The sequence below is a fragment of the Mugil cephalus genome, chromosome 4 (genome assembly GCF_022458985.1).
Source record: "Mugil cephalus isolate CIBA_MC_2020 chromosome 4, CIBA_Mcephalus_1.1, whole genome shotgun sequence".
Taxonomy (NCBI): domain Eukaryota; kingdom Metazoa; phylum Chordata; class Actinopteri; order Mugiliformes; family Mugilidae; genus Mugil; species Mugil cephalus.
Window position 1 is genome coordinate 18,443,917 of NC_061773.1, and position 19,658 is coordinate 18,463,574.

At 41.4% G+C, this 19,658-nt stretch overlaps 3 protein-coding genes across 39 annotated transcripts in view; 1 reads left to right on the forward strand and 2 right to left on the reverse strand.

The window, feature by feature from the left end:
* Window positions 1-7,894, forward strand: part of cast (calpastatin) — a 35,590-nt gene extending 27,696 nt beyond the window's left edge. For 34 of the 37 annotated variants that reach the window (XM_047582078.1, XM_047582101.1, XM_047582109.1 and 31 more), the window contains 21 exons: window positions 66-182; window positions 266-340; window positions 436-519; window positions 1,672-1,740; window positions 1,882-1,986; window positions 2,791-2,907; window positions 2,992-3,072; window positions 3,212-3,325; window positions 3,460-3,543; window positions 3,669-3,773; window positions 4,021-4,137; window positions 4,265-4,378; window positions 4,457-4,564; window positions 4,658-4,762; window positions 4,856-4,948; window positions 5,274-5,315; window positions 5,401-5,538; window positions 5,669-5,755; window positions 5,987-6,022; window positions 6,323-6,440; window positions 6,537-7,894. In XM_047582078.1, the coding sequence (XP_047438034.1) occupies window positions 66-182; window positions 266-340; window positions 436-519; window positions 1,672-1,740; window positions 1,882-1,986; window positions 2,791-2,907; window positions 2,992-3,072; window positions 3,212-3,325; window positions 3,460-3,543; window positions 3,669-3,773; window positions 4,021-4,137; window positions 4,265-4,378; window positions 4,457-4,564; window positions 4,658-4,762; window positions 4,856-4,948; window positions 5,274-5,315; window positions 5,401-5,538; window positions 5,669-5,755; window positions 5,987-6,022; window positions 6,323-6,421 (1,890 nt within the window). In that variant the 3' untranslated portion in view covers window positions 6,422-6,440; window positions 6,537-7,894. The remainder of the gene's footprint in view (window positions 1-65; window positions 183-265; window positions 341-435; window positions 520-1,671; window positions 1,741-1,881; window positions 1,987-2,790; window positions 2,908-2,991; window positions 3,073-3,211; window positions 3,326-3,459; window positions 3,544-3,668; window positions 3,774-4,020; window positions 4,138-4,264; window positions 4,379-4,456; window positions 4,565-4,657; window positions 4,763-4,855; window positions 4,949-5,273; window positions 5,316-5,400; window positions 5,539-5,668; window positions 5,756-5,986; window positions 6,023-6,322; window positions 6,441-6,536) is intronic. The other 3 variants (XM_047582073.1, XM_047582076.1, XM_047582098.1) reach the window with 3 other exon arrangements.
* Window positions 6,791-10,921, reverse strand: cd8a (CD8a molecule). The gene is made up of 6 exons (XM_047582112.1): window positions 10,330-10,921; window positions 9,908-10,216; window positions 9,704-9,814; window positions 9,506-9,613; window positions 9,269-9,308; window positions 6,791-8,754 (listed from the first exon to the last, which is right to left on the reverse strand). The coding sequence occupies exons 1-6, from the start codon at window positions 10,376-10,378 to the stop codon at window positions 8,703-8,705; spliced, it is 669 nt and encodes a 222-aa protein (XP_047438068.1). The 5' UTR covers window positions 10,379-10,921; the 3' UTR covers window positions 6,791-8,702.
* A 4,712-nt stretch (window positions 10,922-15,633) lies between these two features.
* Window positions 15,634-19,421, reverse strand: cd8b (cd8 beta). Its single transcript, XM_047583446.1, is given in 8 exon segments — window positions 15,634-16,234; window positions 16,313-16,366; window positions 16,494-16,527; window positions 16,706-16,795; window positions 16,929-17,021; window positions 17,608-17,772; window positions 17,775-17,966; window positions 19,183-19,421. Coding segments are annotated over 7 exon segments (648 nt in total). The 5' UTR covers window positions 19,238-19,421; the 3' UTR covers window positions 15,634-16,234; window positions 16,313-16,347.
* Window positions 19,422-19,658: the final 237 nt, after the last annotated feature.

Here is a 19,658-nt window from a genome sequence, read left to right on the forward strand (position 1 = left end):
CTAAATTATACCTTCAACAATTAATTATTGCTTAAAGTCCTTTTTTCTCTGTTTTCTTTTTATAGGAGGGCAAAGTTACCCAGGAGAAGGGTGTGCGTGTAGGAGAAAGGGAGGACACACTTCCTCCAGGCTACAGGTTTAATAAGGAAGAGCTCGAGAAACTGCCTCCTCCTAAACCAGAGGTGAGACTTGAACAAAATAAAGGTCTTAAAAAATCATTTTAGATTAATACAACAATCGCTGAAGGTTTTACCTCCTCCTGCAGCCCACCATGAACACAGGCGATGCTCTGGACATTTTGTCTGGAGACTTCACGACCCCCTCAGCTGCTCCTACTCAGGTACAGATCTGTGGAATCCATCACTGGTAACGTCAGCTAAAAATGACACAGCTGAACGATCAGTTAATAACAGTGGCGTCTCTTGGTCATTGTAGAAAGCTCCTGCTCCCCCTGCTGATAAGAAAGCCAAAGACGACGGATTCTCTCTGGAGGCTGGGCTGTCCGCTGCTACTGCCAAGGTACAGTACAGGAGCTGACTGGTTGAATCTCAGTAAGCTTCATCCTTCTGTAGGATCACAATGTTAACTGGAGGCAAAACAGAGGGAGGCTGGAGGCACTCTCACTCTCACTCTAAAAATCATTACTGACTTGAAGTTTTATCACATACCAACCCCTGCCAGTTGTAGACAACTTTGGTTTGGCTTTGGCGATTAAAAGAAAAGACTGGAGTGATCATCAACAGTGTGCCCACTTCATATCAGATAAGATTAATATGTAATGCATCATCCGTTCCAGCCTGGATAACATTATGGGTTAGACTAAATTGTGACTGAAATTATGTTAAATTAATCCTTATTTGGGGGGATTTCTTGCTACATATTAATGCTGATGCTAACCGCTAGCTAACGCAACGTTAGTTGCATGTTTCAGGGGTGTGCAACCAGAAGTGGCATTTACTACGTTAACCCCTTCAGTGATTCCACTCACTTCTTGTAATATCTTTGTTGGAGAGGCTTCATTCACTTCATAAAGACAGACCAGACTTCGTCCCCTCTGAATCCTTCTTTGGTCAAATCGTCCATCCAGTGAGTGAGAGTGTAGGGGTCGGTGAATATATTTTTAAAATAACACTCATGGTCTCTGAAAGTGTGTGTATTCATGTATTCTCTAAAATATGCGTTTTCCACATTCATTCCAGGCGTTTACAGGCCATAGTGTTTGAGATGTATTGCCTCCAGCTAAGCCCCGCCCCTCAAAAAATGTCACACTGTTTACAAACTGTGTAGGGGTCTATTGTGTCACTTAGCTGTTATTTGTCATGTCACATTGGGTGGACTTGGTAGAACTTCACATATTCACCCACAATCTTTGACTCATTTGAATTTCTATATGTAATTCGCTAAGGTGTCAGATACTTTTTCTTTTAGAAAAAGATTTTCTGGTATTTCTGATATTTTTCGGTTAAAATGTGACAGACCCTATTAAGGTTCAGTTAATTTACAGAGCATCTTTTTCCAATATAAATCCCAATATCCCAATCACATACAGGTGTCTTTGTGATGCATTCATGTTTCTCTAACATAAGCTCTTCGCTGCTGTAAATTAAGGTGTTATTGGTAGACGGCCATGATGAATGACTTCTAATCACTTATCTGTTTTGCCTGATGCAGAAAGTGGAATCCTCCGCATCTCCCAAGGTGTCAGTGTGTCCTGCTCCTCCTGCCGATAAGAAAGACATAGTATGTCCTGTTGTTTTTTAATTTCTTGTATCTATCTACCCCTCCTTATCTTATTTCACAATTATCTGTAGACATTTCTTAGCTGAATTATAAATGAATGACACATTCATTTAAATCACAACTCTCCTGTTCTTTCCTCAGGATGACTTCATGTCTCTGGATGCTCTCAGTGCTCTTGGAGACAGTTTGGCAGCAGACACACCAAAACCTGAAGCCCCCAAAGTCAAACCAGGAGACATTGTGTCGGTAAGAGAAGAAGACAAAAAAAGGCCACAGACAGAACACACAGAAAAGGAAATGGAATTAGTTTTACCTGGGAACCTCACGTAATTTCTAGTAATCACAGAGTTCGTCTGTGATCTTAATCCCTGTGAACTGTCTATGTCCATGGAAGCAAAAATTACACTGCAAATTAGGTCCTCTAATAAATCTAATCCAGTGCGAATCAACATCTCTGTGATTTAGGGGTGTGTTTTTACTTTTTCGAAACTTCTGTTTGATTTGTGGCTTTTTTCTTCCTCTTGTCACTTAAGAATTATGAAGGATGTGCTATATTTCAAAGTTTGGACAGATGTTAGGATGTGAAGTCGAGATGTCACTGAACTGTTCGCCTGTTTAGATGGATTAAATCATTAAATCAATCATTACTTTGTTCATCGGCAAAAAGGTGGAGCTGATTTAAATGCTGCCAGGTCGTTCCCTGTAATTTCTTCCCTGGGATAAAACGTATAAAAATATATTTTTATCATCCATTGTAATTTGCAAAGTAATTAAAACTGTCTCTGACATGTGGTGGCGTAAGGCAGGAAGTAGCAGAGCCATAACTACGCAATGTGAATTTGAGTAGTTTGTTTATCTCGTGTGAACGCGCCACATGAAACGCAGACGTAGGGAAGTAATATTTGAATCACAGGTAAAACTAATCCCATGCAAATAGGGCTAAAGCGTGGTTGTCTTGTTTTTAGCATGTAGCATTTATCAGTATTTTTTTCACCAGACAATAACTCATGTTTTGCTCTTTTTCCCTTTTTTTCTGTTTTCTTTTTTCAGGAGGGCAAAGTTACCCAGGAGAGGGGTGTGCGTGTAGGAGAAAGGGAGGACACACTTCCTCCAGGCTACAGGTTTAATAAGGAAGAGCTCGAGAAACTGCCTCCTCCTAAACCAGAGGTGAGATTTGAACAAAATAAAGTTCTTAAAAAAATAATTTTAGATGAATACAACAATTGCTGAAGGTTATACCTCCTCCTGCAGCCCACCATGAACACGGGCGATGCTCTGGACTTTTTGTCTGGAGACTTCACGACCCCCTCAGCTGCTCCTGCACCTGCACAGGTACAGTTCAGCTATATTATTATTATTATTATTGTTATTATTTTTATATTATTTTATTTTAACTGTATTCCACAAAATGTGTTTCCTTGCATTGAAGTAACCGGTGTGATATCACTAAAACTCTTTTCCATGTTGCCAGACTAAGGTTGAGGATTTGTCCGCTCTGGATGTCCTCTCCGGAGATTTGGTTGCTCCCTCTAAAGCTTCTGGACTTCAGGCGCCAGTCCCTCCTCCCACCCAGAAAGCCCCAGAGGTAAATCTGTCAGTGTGAAAAGCATTATGTCCCGAGTTAACGGCGTAGAAATAATTTGCTCTTTACTGCTCGCTGTGTTTACTTCTTCTTGTGTCAGTTTACACGTCCCACAGCATGTCTTTATGTTTCTGCAGATAGCGGTTTGTCCCCTGGAACAGCCAAACACACTTACCATCCTCCCTCCACAACCACAACAGGGAAAACCCAAGGTTCAGAAGGTAACCGTGGGGAGAAAAATGTCTTTCTTTCTTTCCAACGTGCCTTATATTTGCTACGATTTTAATAACTCACCTTGTATGTTTTTAACATGGCCCCACAACGCCATCTCCTGTCCTCTCTTCAGGGTGACTCCATGTCTCTGGATGCTCTCAGCGCTCTTGGCGACACGTTGGCAGCGGACACACCAAAACCTGAACCCCCCAAAGTCAAACCAGGAGACGTTGTGTCGGTGCGGGTCACACAAATACAATAGAAATCTATTTAGTTACTCGCACAATAGAAAAATGTGAACATTTTTGGCGATAAGACCTGAGATGCAATAGATATGAGGAGACTGGACTAGGGTCTTGACCCTGGTGATGGTGGCGGTTGTTTTTTTTTGCAGTCATACAAGTGTTGTGTATGTGAATGGTAGTGAATAATATGAATGATGGTAAAATTTTTAAAACTTTTCTACTGCCTTTTTTTTTCTCCAGGAGGGTAAGGTTACCAAGGAGAAGGGTGTGCGTGTAGGAGAGAGGGAGGACACGCTTCCTCCAGGCTACAGGTTTGATAAGGAAGAGCTCGAGAAACTGCCTCCTCCTAAACCAGAGGTGAGACTCCAACAAATTTAAGCAAATATGAACTGTGAATGAATGTGATGAATGCTTAGATCGGAGAACGTCAATATAATAATAGATAATAATAATAATAAGAGTTTTTGATCACCTCCTCCTTCAGCCCACCATGAACACAGGTGATGCTCTGGACTTTTTGTCCGGGGACTTCACGACCCCCTCAGCAGCTCCTGCTGTCCAGGCCCCTGTTGTCACCCCCTCAGCTCCTCCTGCACAGGTACAGATCTGTGGAAGTAGTAATAATAATCTGATAAGACAGTTTATGCAGTATATTTCATCCTGTCAACCCTCTCAGTCCTCTGCAGATGCCGCTCTGGATGCCCTGTCAGGTGACTTTGTTGCCTCGACTGCTGCTTCTGCAGTGAAGTCTGCACCTTGTGTTCCTGCCCAAACTGACCCACAGGTAAAAACAAAAAAAAAAAAGCAAGCGCAACTAAATGTTTTCAACTACTCCTTGTAATCCCGCGTTTGAATCGTATCTTTTCTGGGTGTTCAGCTGGCAGCAGGATCAGACAACGCCCTTGACGCTCTGTCCGACACACTGAAGGATATCACACCCGCGCCTCTGCCTGCCCCGGTTCCTCCCAAAGACATTGTCAAGGTACCGTGCGTGTTTCAAATTAAAAAAAAAATGAAAGAAAAATAAATCTGGGTGCCATGTGTCTTGATTTTTGTGGTCGCTTGGTCGATGCAGGAGAAGGAGGCGGTTGAAGAGAAGTTGATTAAGATGGGAGAGAGAGACGACACGCTGCCACCAGAGTATCGGCCCAGTGAGGAAGCCCTCAAGGTAAGCTGAGAGATGCTGGAAAGCAGATGGAAAAACCTTATTTTCTGTAGTACTTTTGCTTTATTTACTTTATTTTGAACATCCAAAAGAAAAGGGATGCATCAAATGCATATGCAATTGAAAAAGAAACAAAAAAGCGCAACACGCTTATCTTTTTAGGCTCATTTCTGCAAGGTGTCTGCAAACTGTTGTGCAACAATTTTTTGCCTCCTGCTTGATTCAGATCACAGTTTTTTTGTTGCTGAACATTTACTGGTTGACTATAGTGTGCACTACATTGTTGCTTTACTCTATATCTAATGGCTACAATTTTTTGGTTTTGAAGAAAATGCCAGAAGCAAAAGCAAAGGCTTCAACGCCCAAAGAGGTACGTTCCACGCACAATGCAATAACACAAACATAGGCCATGTCGATGCCGTAGATATAGTAGATGTTCATGTCTCACCCTACAGAAGACGATGGATGACCAAACAGCCCTGGACTTGCTGTCCTGTGACCTCTCTAGCGCCCCCCTGCCTGCTGCACCAGTCACATCGTGCGCAGACATGGAAAAGCTGGAACCTCCTGTCCTGGACTCAGAGCCCCTGAAGGTAGCAGAGAAACCCTCCCCTTCATGGGACGACACAAACATTATGACGAATGTGGCTGATGTTAATACGTTTGCTTCTGCCATCATGAATTAATTGTGACCTAATGTATTCGTTCATTATTCTCTTCTAGCCGATGGCTCCTGCTGGTCTCGACAGTCTGTCTAGTACCCTGCTCCCAGACGCTCCCGAGTTCAAACCCAAAGCAGACAAACACAAGGTAAAGAGAAGACCTGTGTGAAATTAGGATGTAAGACTGGTTCATAACGAGAGAACAACACATGTAAAAGTTAGAGATGGTCAAATACTCGCTATTGGAAATACCAGAGTGTTATTATTAAAAACTTTTTTACATTTGTCATTGTAACCCGTCACCCCCTTATAGGTTGTTCACCAGCGGTCAAACCCAACATAGGTTTTAAGCCTAACCAAGGTATCGACTTTGTTACAGGGCAAGAGCAAGTCAAAGTCAAAGTCTAAGTCCAAAGTAAGCAAATCGCCTGCTGCATGAAGGCCTAAAAGAAGCTGGACTCGTGCTGTATTTGAAATATTGGATCTGTGCGCTCATAACTGAGACAACGTTTAAGAAATAAAAAAAAAAAACTGTAAAGACTACTCCTAAAAATAACTGCTCTTGGTGCGTTCACACAGCGGCATGTGGTGCACTCTTCTCACGCTGCCTCGCCAGGCTGTAAACGTTTCTGCATGCAAAGCCGTTGTTTCCTCCTGTTCTCTTCGACAAACGTTACATTCGTGAAAGCTTATTTGTTGAAACTTTGCGCTGCAGAAACCCCATGCAGAGGAGCCGTCTGCCACCGACCAGCTATCAGCTCAGCTAAGCTCAGATGTCGTGCCAGCGTCTACAAAGAAGGGAGGAAAGAGCTAGGCCCCCCCACCCTCCCCCGGTACGGTTTGTGCCTGATTGAATGTGTTACATGCTCATGGTGACCAGGATGAATGTCCAGTTTCACTCACCGCTCACGCATGTCTCATGCTCGCAGGTTGTCGGTGTGCGTCCGTCCTCCAGGCCACAGGGACGCAACGGGGACGGAGCTGCTCTCTGGATAATGATTCTATTTTTCTAAATCGTAAAGAACGTATACTGGATGCAAGACAAAATCTAGACAGGCCCACGACACTTTCTCAACATATTTACACATCTGCGCGCACCACATTTTCTTGCTAGGTTTCACACTCAAAGATGAGGACCCCTAGGCTTCCGTCTTTGTAGAAAATAAAAGAGAGACTTTCTAAAAACCAGATGGCTGCGAAGAAGGGGCGAACAAACAAGGGAAGCCGTGGGGAGGGCAGAGGAGCTCGAAGCACACAAATTTCTTTTAGATTCAAAAGAATAAGAAGAAAAATTTGATTTTCCAGCGATACACTAATATTGCGACACACAGTTTCTCTGAGCCTTGTGGCTTCTCTTTGGTTCGCCGTGACAGCCAGCTTGTGTGGGAGCAGTAACGGAATCGTATCGGGATGTTTGTGCAATCTTGATGTACACAGAAAAGCCAAGTTTTCTATCATGATGTGATCGGATGCCATTAAGACACTAGTGTACAGCTTAGTCTGCTTATATTTTGGACAATACATAGTTTACATTATTGAATATGTGGAGGATTTCCAGAAGGTGTTCTGCTTTATTCTGTACTGGAGAGCTTTTTTTTTTTCTTTCTTTTTTCTTGCTTTCTGTAGAGAAATATCTGTCGAGGGTCTTTTTTATATGTATTTGGCCGTGTGGAAATGAAAAAGAAATTACTGGCGTTCAGAAGTGCACTTATGGAACCGAGGTGTTTACAGGCTTTGCGAACTGCCACTGTTTGTGATAACTGTATAGACTCTACAGAAGACAACACTGTACACTTTACAAAGGACGATCGCTTTCAACTGTAAAGCCAAAAGTCACCATGGGTTCACCATTCGTCGATGATTTCGTTTCGGCGCGCGTCAAAATGGGTGAGAGATGCTTTAGAGGTGGGAATGCTAGCAAAATATTTTTTAGAAAAAGCAAAAAAAATATGTATGACTTTAACACAGAAAGAGCTCAATATAAAGAAAGGGATTCAACTGTACTAAACTGAACAGAATCTCCTCCGAAAGTTGTCTTCTCTACTCCTCACTTGTGGCTTTTCGCTCTGCTTACAGTTGTAGCAGCCCACTTCCTCTCCAAGCAAGGGGGGCTCAAAACTAAAAAAAAATAAAAAAAAAAGTGTGTATTTCTCTCGTATATTATACTTTTTGTGCCAAGACGCTGAATGACTGATGGGAGTGCAGATGACTGGGTTTGATGTGTGGAAAAAAAATAAAAAGAATGAAATAACTAATAAAGATAAAAACACTTCATTGCAGCCAGAAACACTGTTGAGTGGTGTTGTATTTTTTATTTTATTTTATTTTATTTTACACTTTTACACAAATCTTCCCGATGGCAAAATTTAGACAATTGTATAATACACATCTGTTAACAATATTATATTATTTGTACTTTTAAACCTCAAAAAAATTAAATTGTGAATTTGTGAGCCAGGTGTTTTGAAAAGTTAAACATGATCAAAAATTATTTTCTCAAAAGGAAAGACGGGCAAAGTGAAGTTCAGTCGAATATATATATATATATATATATATATATATATATATATGTATATATATATATATTTGAAGCCGGTGGTGAAAAAGGTGAAAAGATAAAACTAACTAAATGTGCAGACTGCAAAAATGATAATCTAAAGAAAAAGGTTTATATACAATTATTGCATATGTTTCAAATAGAAGAAGACAAAGCATAGTGCAGAACTGTAATATTCTCAGGAACCATTTTCAGTGGTTTCAGCATTAAGAGGAAAAACATCACATGATTTTATTTTACGGGTTCAGTCTAAATGCCATAGCACAGCGTCATCAGTTATCAAACCACAATACAGTTAAACTTGATGTCGACAATGAAAAGCTTTCCGATCATTTGATGCGCCAAATACTTTAAACCACTTTTCAAATACCCTGAACCACTTTAAACGCTTTCTATATTTTCCACCGCGCACGGCGAAAATGTTTTAAGTAGGCAAGAACGTATTCACCAAGTCGAACGGAGTGAAGAAATAATTTCCGCAACAACTGAAAAGTAACTGCAGTTCAAAGAGACATCCGTGAAATTGCACCTTTTTAGATTAAACATGTCTGTTGACCATCATTTGTTTCTCAGGGACCGCCGCCCGGGGTCTACAAGAGATCAAAAAAATAGGAAGTATAATTAACAGCATTGTCTGACTGCACAATTAAATGCAACTGCAAATGGGGGCACTGAGAGAAAAAACATATACAACGGAGGCATTTATTCTTTACAGTGAAATGAAAATACATAATAATAATTTAATAAAGGATTTAATAAATGTTTCTGTTATATTCAAGCAGCCTGTAAAGCACTTTCAAAAGTGAGCAATAAAACTAATTCCCTAATAATTTCTACCAGTTACTGGAAATAATCCATCATTTTGTACTAATTACAAGGTAAATACTAATCAGTTTAGTAATCAATTTCAGACAGTAAATTTTGAAATTTAGAATTTAAATAGAGCTTGACAAAAATATGTGCTGAATTTTTTCTGGTCACAGTTCCGTTTTGGGTGCGTACGTGCAGACAACAAAAAAAATGTAACATCATGGCTACAGCCTCAAATGAAAAGACGATATTAGAAGCTTAAAATAAAAAATAAAATTGAAAAAAAAAACTTACTTTCTTTTGTAATGGTGGGGGCATCTCCTTGTCCTTATCCCTACAGTAAATCAAATATGCCACAAATAAACATAAACGAATAATGACTGCGCACATGCATACATAAGCAACATGTCAGAATAAAATTTCAGGGTGGAAAATGTGGGATCTGAAATAACAAGTGTTATTCTCCAGCATAAACAATTTAGATGTGCATGAAGGCCTTTATTTTGTGTTAAGTGTACCGCGTGGACTCACGGTTGCAGTATATGGTGGTGATGAGGAGGAGCAGAAGAAGAAGGCCACAGCCGCCGGCCAGTGGGCCCAGTATGATGGGAGTACAGAAGAAGGACGGACTGGATGTCCCTGGTAAACATGAACCTCATTTACCATCTGCTTCTTTACAGCGTAGAGAATCATCACACATGATAGTGTGATGATAATGATAATGTTTACCTGACAGCACTTGTCCCTTTGAGCTCACGCCCTTGCATTCGCAGGGCGAAGGAGTTGTTGACGTAGCTTGTGTGACTGGTGGTACTGTTGGTGGTGCTGGCGTTGGCTTTTCTAATAAAAGATGAGAAACCACAAATGGGAAGTGTTACCAAATAAATTTAACACCGTGTGAGGATTAGAACAGAATCAGGAAACAAAACTTGCCTCCGGACAGTCGGGTCACGTTTCCAAAGATGAGCTGATTGCCTTTGTAAAGTGACCCACAGGTATAAATGCCACTGTCACGACTATTTTTGAAGGAATTCAGCGTTAGAACATGAGGATCACTTGAGTGAGAGAAGATCTGGGTGAAGTCGGTTCGAGATGCCTTCACCACGCCATTGTTGCTTAAAGATGCGAGGAATTCCATGCCAGACTTGTCCAGCACACGGAACCAGATGATCATTGTTCCTGATGTCGTAGGTCGACATTTAATAGTAAATTTCTCCCCTTCTTTTATTCCAAAAGCAGTTTCTAAAAGATGTGATAAGGAAGAGACAGCAGTAATAATTCACTTTTTGTTTTCTAGCTACAGTACATACACAAACAACCAGATAACATTTATTTATTAATTAGGTTTAACTTACTTTGGTAAAACACCAGAACCAGCAGAACCTGAATCCATTTTGGGTCCATTTTTTAATCCTGAAGACGACAATAGCTGCTTGACGTGTTCTAGTGATGTCGTTTGGAGCCCGTGCAGAGATAATTTGGTGAGATATGAAACCACGCCCCAGCTGTAACCTTCTTCTCTGTTGTGACAAATGGGATCATTGCAGCGGAGCGTTGCAGAGACCTCCTGCAGCAAGGTCGAGGCCTGCGTGATGTTTTGAAGTGGAGCCCACCCGATCTGCACTTTGCTTCTCAGACTTGGGTTTTTCAGGCATCGAACAGTGAGGCTTCATCCATGAGCTACAAATGCCACACAAATGTAGCAGTGCACAGTATGCAGGCAAAAAAAAAAAAAAAAAAAAAAAATGATGAGGTAGGAAGTTTAAAAACCATGCAGTGAGCAGAAATCCGAGTGGCAACTCACTTTACACCACACTTACTGCTCAGATCAAATAGTGAATTGGAGAAACTTGACTCCATTTAAATCTTTTTGTTTGAGTATGAAAGTGTTGTCTGAGATCCTACACAACTTCAGCAGCTGGCCCCCTTTATATATATACATATATATATATATAAATATAGACAAAATGCCATGAAAAGCATGTGAAATAAAAAAGACCTATATATAACACTAATACAATACCCATAAAAAACATACAAGGTGAACAAATCTATGCATAACACAAAGATGTACAGGGAAAGGTTGCACTGCAAGGGTCTATGTAATCAGCAAAAAGAAAGAACAAATGTGTGTGACCCTCCTCCTCCTCCCCCGGGTTAGGTCTCTAAAGACAAAACGCAGGGGTGGGCGAGAACAACAGGAAATCCTCTTCACCGTATGGCCCAGGTCAGTGGTTTCTTCTCTTCTGCTCTCATTGTGTGACTTCATTCACGAGAGGTTGTGACAGTGCAGGTCTACCAGCAAAACCTCAGGAACACGAGCATGGCATGGAAAAGCAGTCACCGTGTGGCGCTTACTGTACATCACCGTGAGATGGAAGCAAGATGGAAATGTGAACCGCTAGGTGGCAGCAAAAGCAGAATTTAGGCGCGTGCCGCTGCTTTAGCTTGAGCTCACAGAATCGTGAGTCACTGAACTGCTGCTGCTGTTTTGCCGTTCAGACTGGTGGAAAGCGTTACTGTACTGAGGACACCCCAAACGATACTCAGTCAGTAAGGGTGATTCACCTTTGCAGCTTACAAAAAAAAAAAAAAAAAATGAATAAAAACATTCGTTGAAAGAGAAAAAAGACCCGACGGAAAACACCTGGTGAGGTTTTCAAGGTTGAGGTGAGGCTAGAAGACACAGTAGTAGGCTGATGTGTTTTTGGTGGTTAATTATTTGTAGTTAAAGGGGTTACTTTTACTTGAAAGTACAGATGAAAGTTACTTTTACTTGAAAGTACAGAAGAAAGTTACTCGGAGGATCAGCTTTGGGGCCCGTAAGGTCGTAAGTCAACATTCCTCAATGTCCATAGCCGAGGCGCCTGGAGCAAGTGTTACTATGGCAACCCACTGATCCAAGTGTACACGCTGCTGTGTGAATGAATGGATGGGTTAAATAAAAGAAAAGTGCTTCATCAGTTTGACTCTGCTGCCGATTTCAAACACTGTGGGATACGAAGCTGCACCGGAGAGAGCATTAAAAGGAGTAGATAGAAAATAACACTTCTGAAATTAGGAATTGAAGACACGTGGACAGCTGAGCATGTCTGCTCATAATCTTTTGGGTCAGCAAGACTTCCTTTTTGGTTAAAGGAAGAGAAAGAACTTCCCTATGTGGGATCAAAATAAGCAAATGAATAAAAATGCTGTGGTATAGAGTCTTGGAAGAGTATCGAAACCTCCTTAAGAAACTCCCAACAACTTCAGTTGCGTTTTGTTTCAGCTTTGTCTCTGGACACACCGTGACCGAGATCACTGAGAATCTGTGACTGCGATTAAAAGTCAGTCTTTTCAGGTTTAACCTCCTCCTGTTTTGACGTCATCGTCTTTAAACGATAAAGTGAAACTAATACGGGGGATGACTAAAACGACGAAAACGAATATCAGAGCCAGACCGCGCAACCGAATTTTCCATGAACGTAGCAACGACTGAGCATCACATGCCCTGTCACTTCATGTGAAAAGCGGTCCAACAGTTGTTGGAAACTGAAACTCTCTTCAGCTCGACTGAGGAGAGGCACGCGCATGTTATGGCGCAACTCGAAGCCCACCCTATTTCCTGCTCAGTGCTGGAAAATAAAGGCACCGATTTGGTAATGGGCAACAAGCGCTGACATTCTGCTCTTTTTGTGGGCGACTTATCTGTTCCATCGACTTATCTGGTGGGAGAAGAGTAAGAAACCGGGGGCGCAGGGTGTGAAATGATGTTGACACGGAGCCAATATTTTCTCATTCATCTGTACTGTAGGACATTTTTTTGTCTTTTTTTTTCAAAATGCAAGTGCTTGCCAGTAATGTGATGTAGTTATTCCTAATTTTCTCATTATATAAGTTTGTTATAATTGAAACCTAGATGGAAACCAAAGCCGGTTTCAGTCTTTGCGTCGTTTTCAGTAAAGCAGGGGATTCTGTTGATGCTCGCTATCAGAGGGGAGACCCAGTCAGAACGCACTCAGTTAGCCCACTTCACCTTTCCATGTCTGTTTCAGTGTTGAGTCACTCGCAAACACACCTGCATGGGCTTCCCTATCTTAGTCACACAGGGGGTCTCCAACCCGAAACCGTGTGTGTGTGGATGTGTGCGTGTGGTGGGTGTCCAGGGGAAGCCAGTGAGACAACATGCACTCTGCTCATTAAATGCAGTCAGAAGACTCCTTTACAGTCCTTACAGTCTGAAAAGGCAGCACTGTGTGAATTTTGGAGTACACTGGTCTTCACCAGTTTGGCTCAGCTGCATCACTGGATACGAAGCTGCACTACGGAAACCGACGGCGCCAAGTGGAGTAAGTAGAAACTGCGAGTTCTGAAAGGAGGAACATGTGGCTAGCTGGACACGTCTACTCATCCTCTTCTGTGAAACCAAGACTTTCTCTTTTGGAAGTTTGACTGAATGTGTGGGTTTTTTGGAAAATAGTGCATACAAGTGCTTTTACATAACATTCTGCTCCTTTGAGTGAAAAAAAAAGCTGAAATAATTCTACTTAATGTTTCATATAAAAAAATGTAGAAAAACAATGTAACTGTTGCATCATGTGAGTGTGTGTTGAGAGTGGGGTTGCTCATTCACTCTTATTCAGCTTGTGACTTGTGACCCCTCAATGTTCACTAGAAGCTTCTTTGCTCGTTGGACTCGACACCCGTGTAACTTACAGTGACACAAGAAGTGGGGTTGATTATGATCTGCTGAAAGGGTTCACGCCGTCTCCACTGAGCTACTTTCACACCGTGTGGAGTTCGTCAAATCTGACATTCAAAACCCAGTCGATCAATTTCCACTTAATTTGTGACGATCAGACGTGTGTAACATTCAGGGCTGCAATAATATTCTGCTGATGTGCTCGGTAAAGATGTAAAACTGCTGCACTCTGAGGAGCACTGTTGTGAATCTACTATTTGTGTCTCACTGACGATGTGTAACACAGCATTTCGTCTGATATAAACGTGTCTACTTTGAGTGTGTGCAAGACATATCAGTAATGAAATGGTAACAATGGATTAAAGTGAATTATAGCAATATCTTCTCCTCTTTAGAACTAACATAACATGGAATCTAATGGGCGCAGAAATATAAATGTTTCAACCTTTAAACACCAGTAAAACCATAAGTGTTTAGCGTAACATTTTAGCCCGGACTGTGATTACAAAGGTAACAGGAGACGTAGCACACACAGCTTACAAGAGCAGTCGTTTGGCATATTTACTTTGTGTTTTAAAAATCTATACATCTGCAGAAGCAGGAGGCGAGGATCGTTTGTCTTTAATAGACAAGAATTTACTCTTGCTTCTGCATTCACTTCCCGGAATTGAGAAATACCAATGAATTATTTCCTCAAACCTGTACACTGGCAATATTTCGCTGACTAAATCTGTCTAATTAAATTAAATCAAAGTCTGCATTAATAAAGGATATAATATTCAGTTTGCTTGAAAATGTCTGTAGTCTTGATTCAGCTTTGTCGTAGTTGCTCCGCTGAACTGTAACATGTTAAACTGAAAAATGTCACTCATTTTGTTTGTTCTTGTGTAAACTGGCATTTGACTGTGCGCGTAGTACAAAATACTGTATAGGCAAGTTTTGTGTTTGACTGATGCAGCATTTTATGTGTTTGGTGTAATTTAATTGAACTAGCGTTACCTCTGTTTACAGGAATTCACCAAATGTATTTTACTGTTTTGATCATTTACTGTAATAGTCATTCATGATAAATAAATGTACTCCCATGCCCTAACATCACACACACACACACATGCACACACGCATGCATAGGTAATAATTGCGTGTCTGAATGCAGCGCGCTTTGTATTATGTCGCATCACATCCAATAAAACACAGTGCAGCAGCACTCTTTGTGTATTCATGTATTTTGTTTAATTTCTTTTCTCATTTCATATCTGCACACTCCCCCCCGTGTCTCTGTCAGTGCTTGTGGTCGGGTGTGTGGTTTTTGTTGCGGTCGTTTTGTTTCAGAGACTAGATGAAGAGCTCAAAGCCGAGCGGGGCGATAGGATCTCAGTGAACACGGCTCTGTTTCTCCTCTCTCCAGCGCACAGGAAGGAGATGAGCGCAGTTCCTGAGACCCGAACAACCACCAACTCAGTCGAGCCCCTTGCACTCCTCAGTCACGCAGGTGTGAATGTGTGCTGCTTGCCTGTGTGTGTGTGTGTGTGTGTGTGAGAGAGAGAGAGTGTGTGTGGAAGAGTGAGATACCTTTCGCTAGAATGACTTTGTAGACTGCAATTTAGGATTACAACAGTAGAGTTTGTCGGCACATACTGGCGGCAGTTCAACAGAAACTGAATATTAGTTTACACATCAAAAGTAGATGAAGAAACCAAACCCTGACACTCACCTACTCAACTTCCGCCAAACATAATATTGAGAATGGGAGTACAACACCTATTTCTAAACCTCTGTTCCTCCACTCCATACTTAACTTGTGCGACATTACAAAAGATAATTAATATTTAACATGATACATAAAAGACAAGAGCAAATATGGCTTAACAGTCATCGGCCTTTTAGCATTTCTTATTTCTGCCATGGCAAAAGAGCACATCATGACTCGGTTGGTAACATTGCAAGAATCTGGACAGAAAAGACTGTAACCAATGAGAATGATTCAAAATATACAATTTTATTGAGTTTTATTGAGTTGAGCTCACAGAAAAATCAACACGCCAGTTTTTTCTTTGCGACAGATGTGAACGTAGACCAATACCACGACGGCGTTAAAGATGAAAACACAAATAAATACACAAGAGCAAAGAATGCAGAAAAAGCTGTACTTCATTTTTTTTATCTTTTGTGATTGTTGTATGTAAATACACCGATTAGATTATACTGTGATTATCTGTATCACAATACGGGTTTAGAGAAAAAGCGCTTAAAAAAAAAAATCACCGCATCTTCATATGTGATGAATCAAACAGCACAAAGAGAAGTGACAAATCAGAAACATTACAGATAAAAGTTACAGCATAAGGCTTTGAACCGAACTTAGCGGAGTTTTTTATTATAAAAATATACAAAAGAAACCTGTGAATATATGTCACAATATGTTACATGGCTGCAGCTGCTGAAAATGAAAAAAATCCTTCTCGGGCTGAGCGCACATTTCTCTGTGGAGAAACCCGACATGTCAGGGTTCAAATGAATCCTGTCCTTCATGCTCTGCTGGACGGGGGGATCAAGTGAAGCGTGAAGCATTCAAGTCACTGAAATCACAGAAGCAGGTTTTAGTAACGCAAATACCTAAATGATCCTACATCATATTAGACATGTGTGGCACGTACTCTGCTTCTTCATGTAAGCCGTAGGTGAAGGAGTTTTAGGATGTCTGCCTCTTTCTGAATGGAGATAAAGAAAAGATAAAGATTTAAGAATATTAAAGACATATGGCTGGAGAAGAAAAATTAAACAAAGAAGTGAAGGTAACGCAAGAAAAATAGCAGACGTTCGTAATCCCTGACTTACTTCGCGAAGCGGTGGCGGCACTTTTTGGGTAGCCCTGCAACCAAGAGTGGAGAAAAGAAAGAACACACATCAGAGATGAAACTGTCCAATTTTAATGTTGAAACTTTAGAACAATTTGTGAGCGCGACTTTCCCGCCGGACACGAATATCTGCAACCGGTTCCTCTACCCGTCCTCACAAAGTTTGGCGCATTGAACGAGGACACTACTTACGGCTGAAATAGTACAATGTGCCGATGAGGACGACAGCCAAGCCCGTAATGATTCCGACCATTGGCCACAGAACCATGTGGCTGCAGCCTTCTGTAAAAACAGTACGAAGGGAAACATATGGTTTCAGACGTATGCACTGATTTGCGCACAGCAGGGCGTTGCACACCGTTGCAAGCATACAAGTGATCTTCTTCATTTACGGAAAAAAATCTTAGAAACGTACCTTTTTTCTTCGAAGAGCAGCACTTGACCGTATTGGTTCGTGGGGGCTCTTTGGGTTTTGGTTGTAGTTTAGGAGGCGCTGTTGGAGGGGTCCCTGCGACACGAAGACCAAAGAACCATAAAGATGAATGAGAAATGGCAGCAAAGCAACAGCGAAGCAGAACATTCATGACATTGAAATGAAAATCATCAAAAACAGGTGCAGAGCGCAATTCCGGGGTTACATCTAAACTATACGTATGTACGTTTTGGACATTTGTCTCTCAACAGAAACAACAATGATGTTGGGAGCGTCCACTAACTGTACGTGGCCACAGTAGAAGTGAGCACGGAATCCGCAAACAGTAGTCCATTTAAACTATATACATGCATATCATTATAAAGAGTAACAGAATAATAATTTGTGTTTTTAAAGACTGGTATACGGTGGAGCATTACACAAGAAGCTAGGGGAACGTAAGTTCTCAGGACAAACTCAAACTGAACAAAACGCGGGTATTCGCAGTAACACGTAAGTCTTGACTGCACAATACATATGAGGATGTTGTACCAAATGTCATAAATGTCGATTTCCTGAAATCAGACAGACATATTGGAGGTCCGACACGTGATCGCTATTAGATTGTTGATATTGAACTGCTACACGGTAAATGAAGTACTGCAGATTTTAAAATACAAACCTCCCGGCAGGATAAGAGGTCCGGTCCTCCACAGCTCTATGTTCTTGCTCTTTAGGACGCAAGAATAAACCCCCGCGTCCGCTGGTGTCACATTCATGATACGTAGGAGAAAGCCATTACTGCCCCTCTTAGTAAATTTAAAGCGTGCCGGGTCCACCTCACCGGAACAAAACGCTCAGCGTTGTTGCATTTGCCCAGGTACTGAAATGTTTGGTTACTGTCAAGAATGCGGTACCAGAAGGCCTGGTCACAGGTGGTCTGTTCACACACACACTCAACACTCTCATTGCTGCTGATCTTGGGATAAAGGACGCCTTTGTGTTTATTGTCATTTTGCAGCCTGACCTCGTTGTCGGCCCCTAGAAGAAGAAAAAGAGGGATGTTTGAGATTCAACCTGTTACATTTGTTGTACGCTGTATTACGTCTACGCTCTAGCATACGACTGTAGAGTCATATGCTGCACACTAGATCCCAAAAGAAATCGAATATGGTCAAGAAGGAGTTATCGAGTATTTAATGTCCATTCTTTATTTTTTTTGAATGGCTGGTGGAATAGTCCTCGGCAGTTGCATACAGGCGTCCACTAAAAATTAGAGCGAAGTGTCACAAAAAAAGAACATAGACATAATCACGATTAAGGCAAGGCAGAAGAGAGCAAAAATACAACTGGCATTATGGAAACACAACTATCATCTAAAATTCTGCAATGGCACACACGAAGCCGAACTCGAAGACGACGAAGAAACGTCTTGTTTATATGTCAGACTTTGTGAAGGCGACATTTGGAAATTGCTGTAAGGAGAGCGTGATTTAGCAATTGTGTAATAGATGACTACTTTGTAAGAGCTATTTTATCTAATTTTAGAACCTGCTCCAATGGCTGTTGCGCGTGCTCTCAAGTCAAGGTATAACACCTGTTGCATAAGTGTTATGAAATATCTAAAGGTTGTCTGGGAATGAAATGTTAAAGCTCGCTGGTGCGTAGGTCTGTTTGGAGGAAGATGCACAAAATGCACAAAACACGTCGCACTGTGCCAAAGACTTCAAATTAATTTAATCTATATGCGATGATTTGCTCTATGTAGTACGAATCACTTTGATGCCGTGATCGAGCGACGATACATAAAACGTGAAAACACAAAACTGACCGTGAGGAGGAATGCTGCGGAGCACACACATTTTTATTCACAATATAATTTGTTGTTATCATCACAAGTCCAGTTGTTATTTAATGTCTGACATTAACGTAATAATGAAATAGTATCAGTAATATACACAGGTTATTATTAGTGTCCCGCTCTAAGATTTCTAAGATTTTATTTTAACAAACAACAGATTGCGCGCTCTGTTGTTTAAAATACGTCTGTTGGAATCCTTAAAAATTCACCTTGAGCACAAACTGTGGCTCGGACGATATTTACTGGACGCACAAATCATTTAAGCTGCACACCAGACAAACATCTGCTCGAGTACACAAAAACACATCCTTCGCCCACAGGCCGCTGACTGAGCGCTGATGCCGAGTGCGAAGGAGGCTCAAGGAAGAATAAAAAAGAAAAGTGTAATGGTCTTACCGGCTGTCAGGGACCAGACGTTGAGCAGCGTCCATGCTAGTGGCAGGAGGATCATTTTGTCGGGTGGCCGGCGCGCGTACCTGCGTGTGTTAGCCGGAGGAAGGCTGTTGACGCTTTCTTTTTCTTCTATCTATCTGTTGAAGATGATGGGAGGAACGACAATGGCAGGGCCTTCAAAGGAACACCCCAATGTGACGCGCACAGGGCCTATCAGATTGAGCCATGCGCCAGCCACAGGACTTAAGCATAACACACACACACACACACACACACAGTACTACAATATGAAGTGAAACAGACAACCGGCAAAAATGCTACATATCCTATTCTGACATGTGCTTGAAATAAAGAAATGAGAGAGTTGCAGTTCTGCAAACTCGTCACAGTGTGTCTCGTGTCACACAGCTGTTTCATGAAAGCTGGCATGATGCCGCATATCAAACAATAAAAAAAAAAGTTGTATAAGAGCAGCACTT

Coding starts and splice junctions, on each gene's coding strand:
- cd8a (XM_047582112.1), bottom strand. CDS start 10,378: ATGGACCCAAAATGGATTCAGGTTCTGCTGGTTCTGGTGTTTTACCAA. Junction 9,815..9,907: donor CGTGACCCGACTGTCCGGAG/GCAAGTTTTGTT, acceptor ATCTTTTATTAG/AAAAGCCAACGCCAGCACCA. Junction 9,309..9,505: donor CACCACCATATACTGCAACC/GTGAGTCCACGC, acceptor GATTTACTGTAG/GGATAAGGACAAGGAGATGC.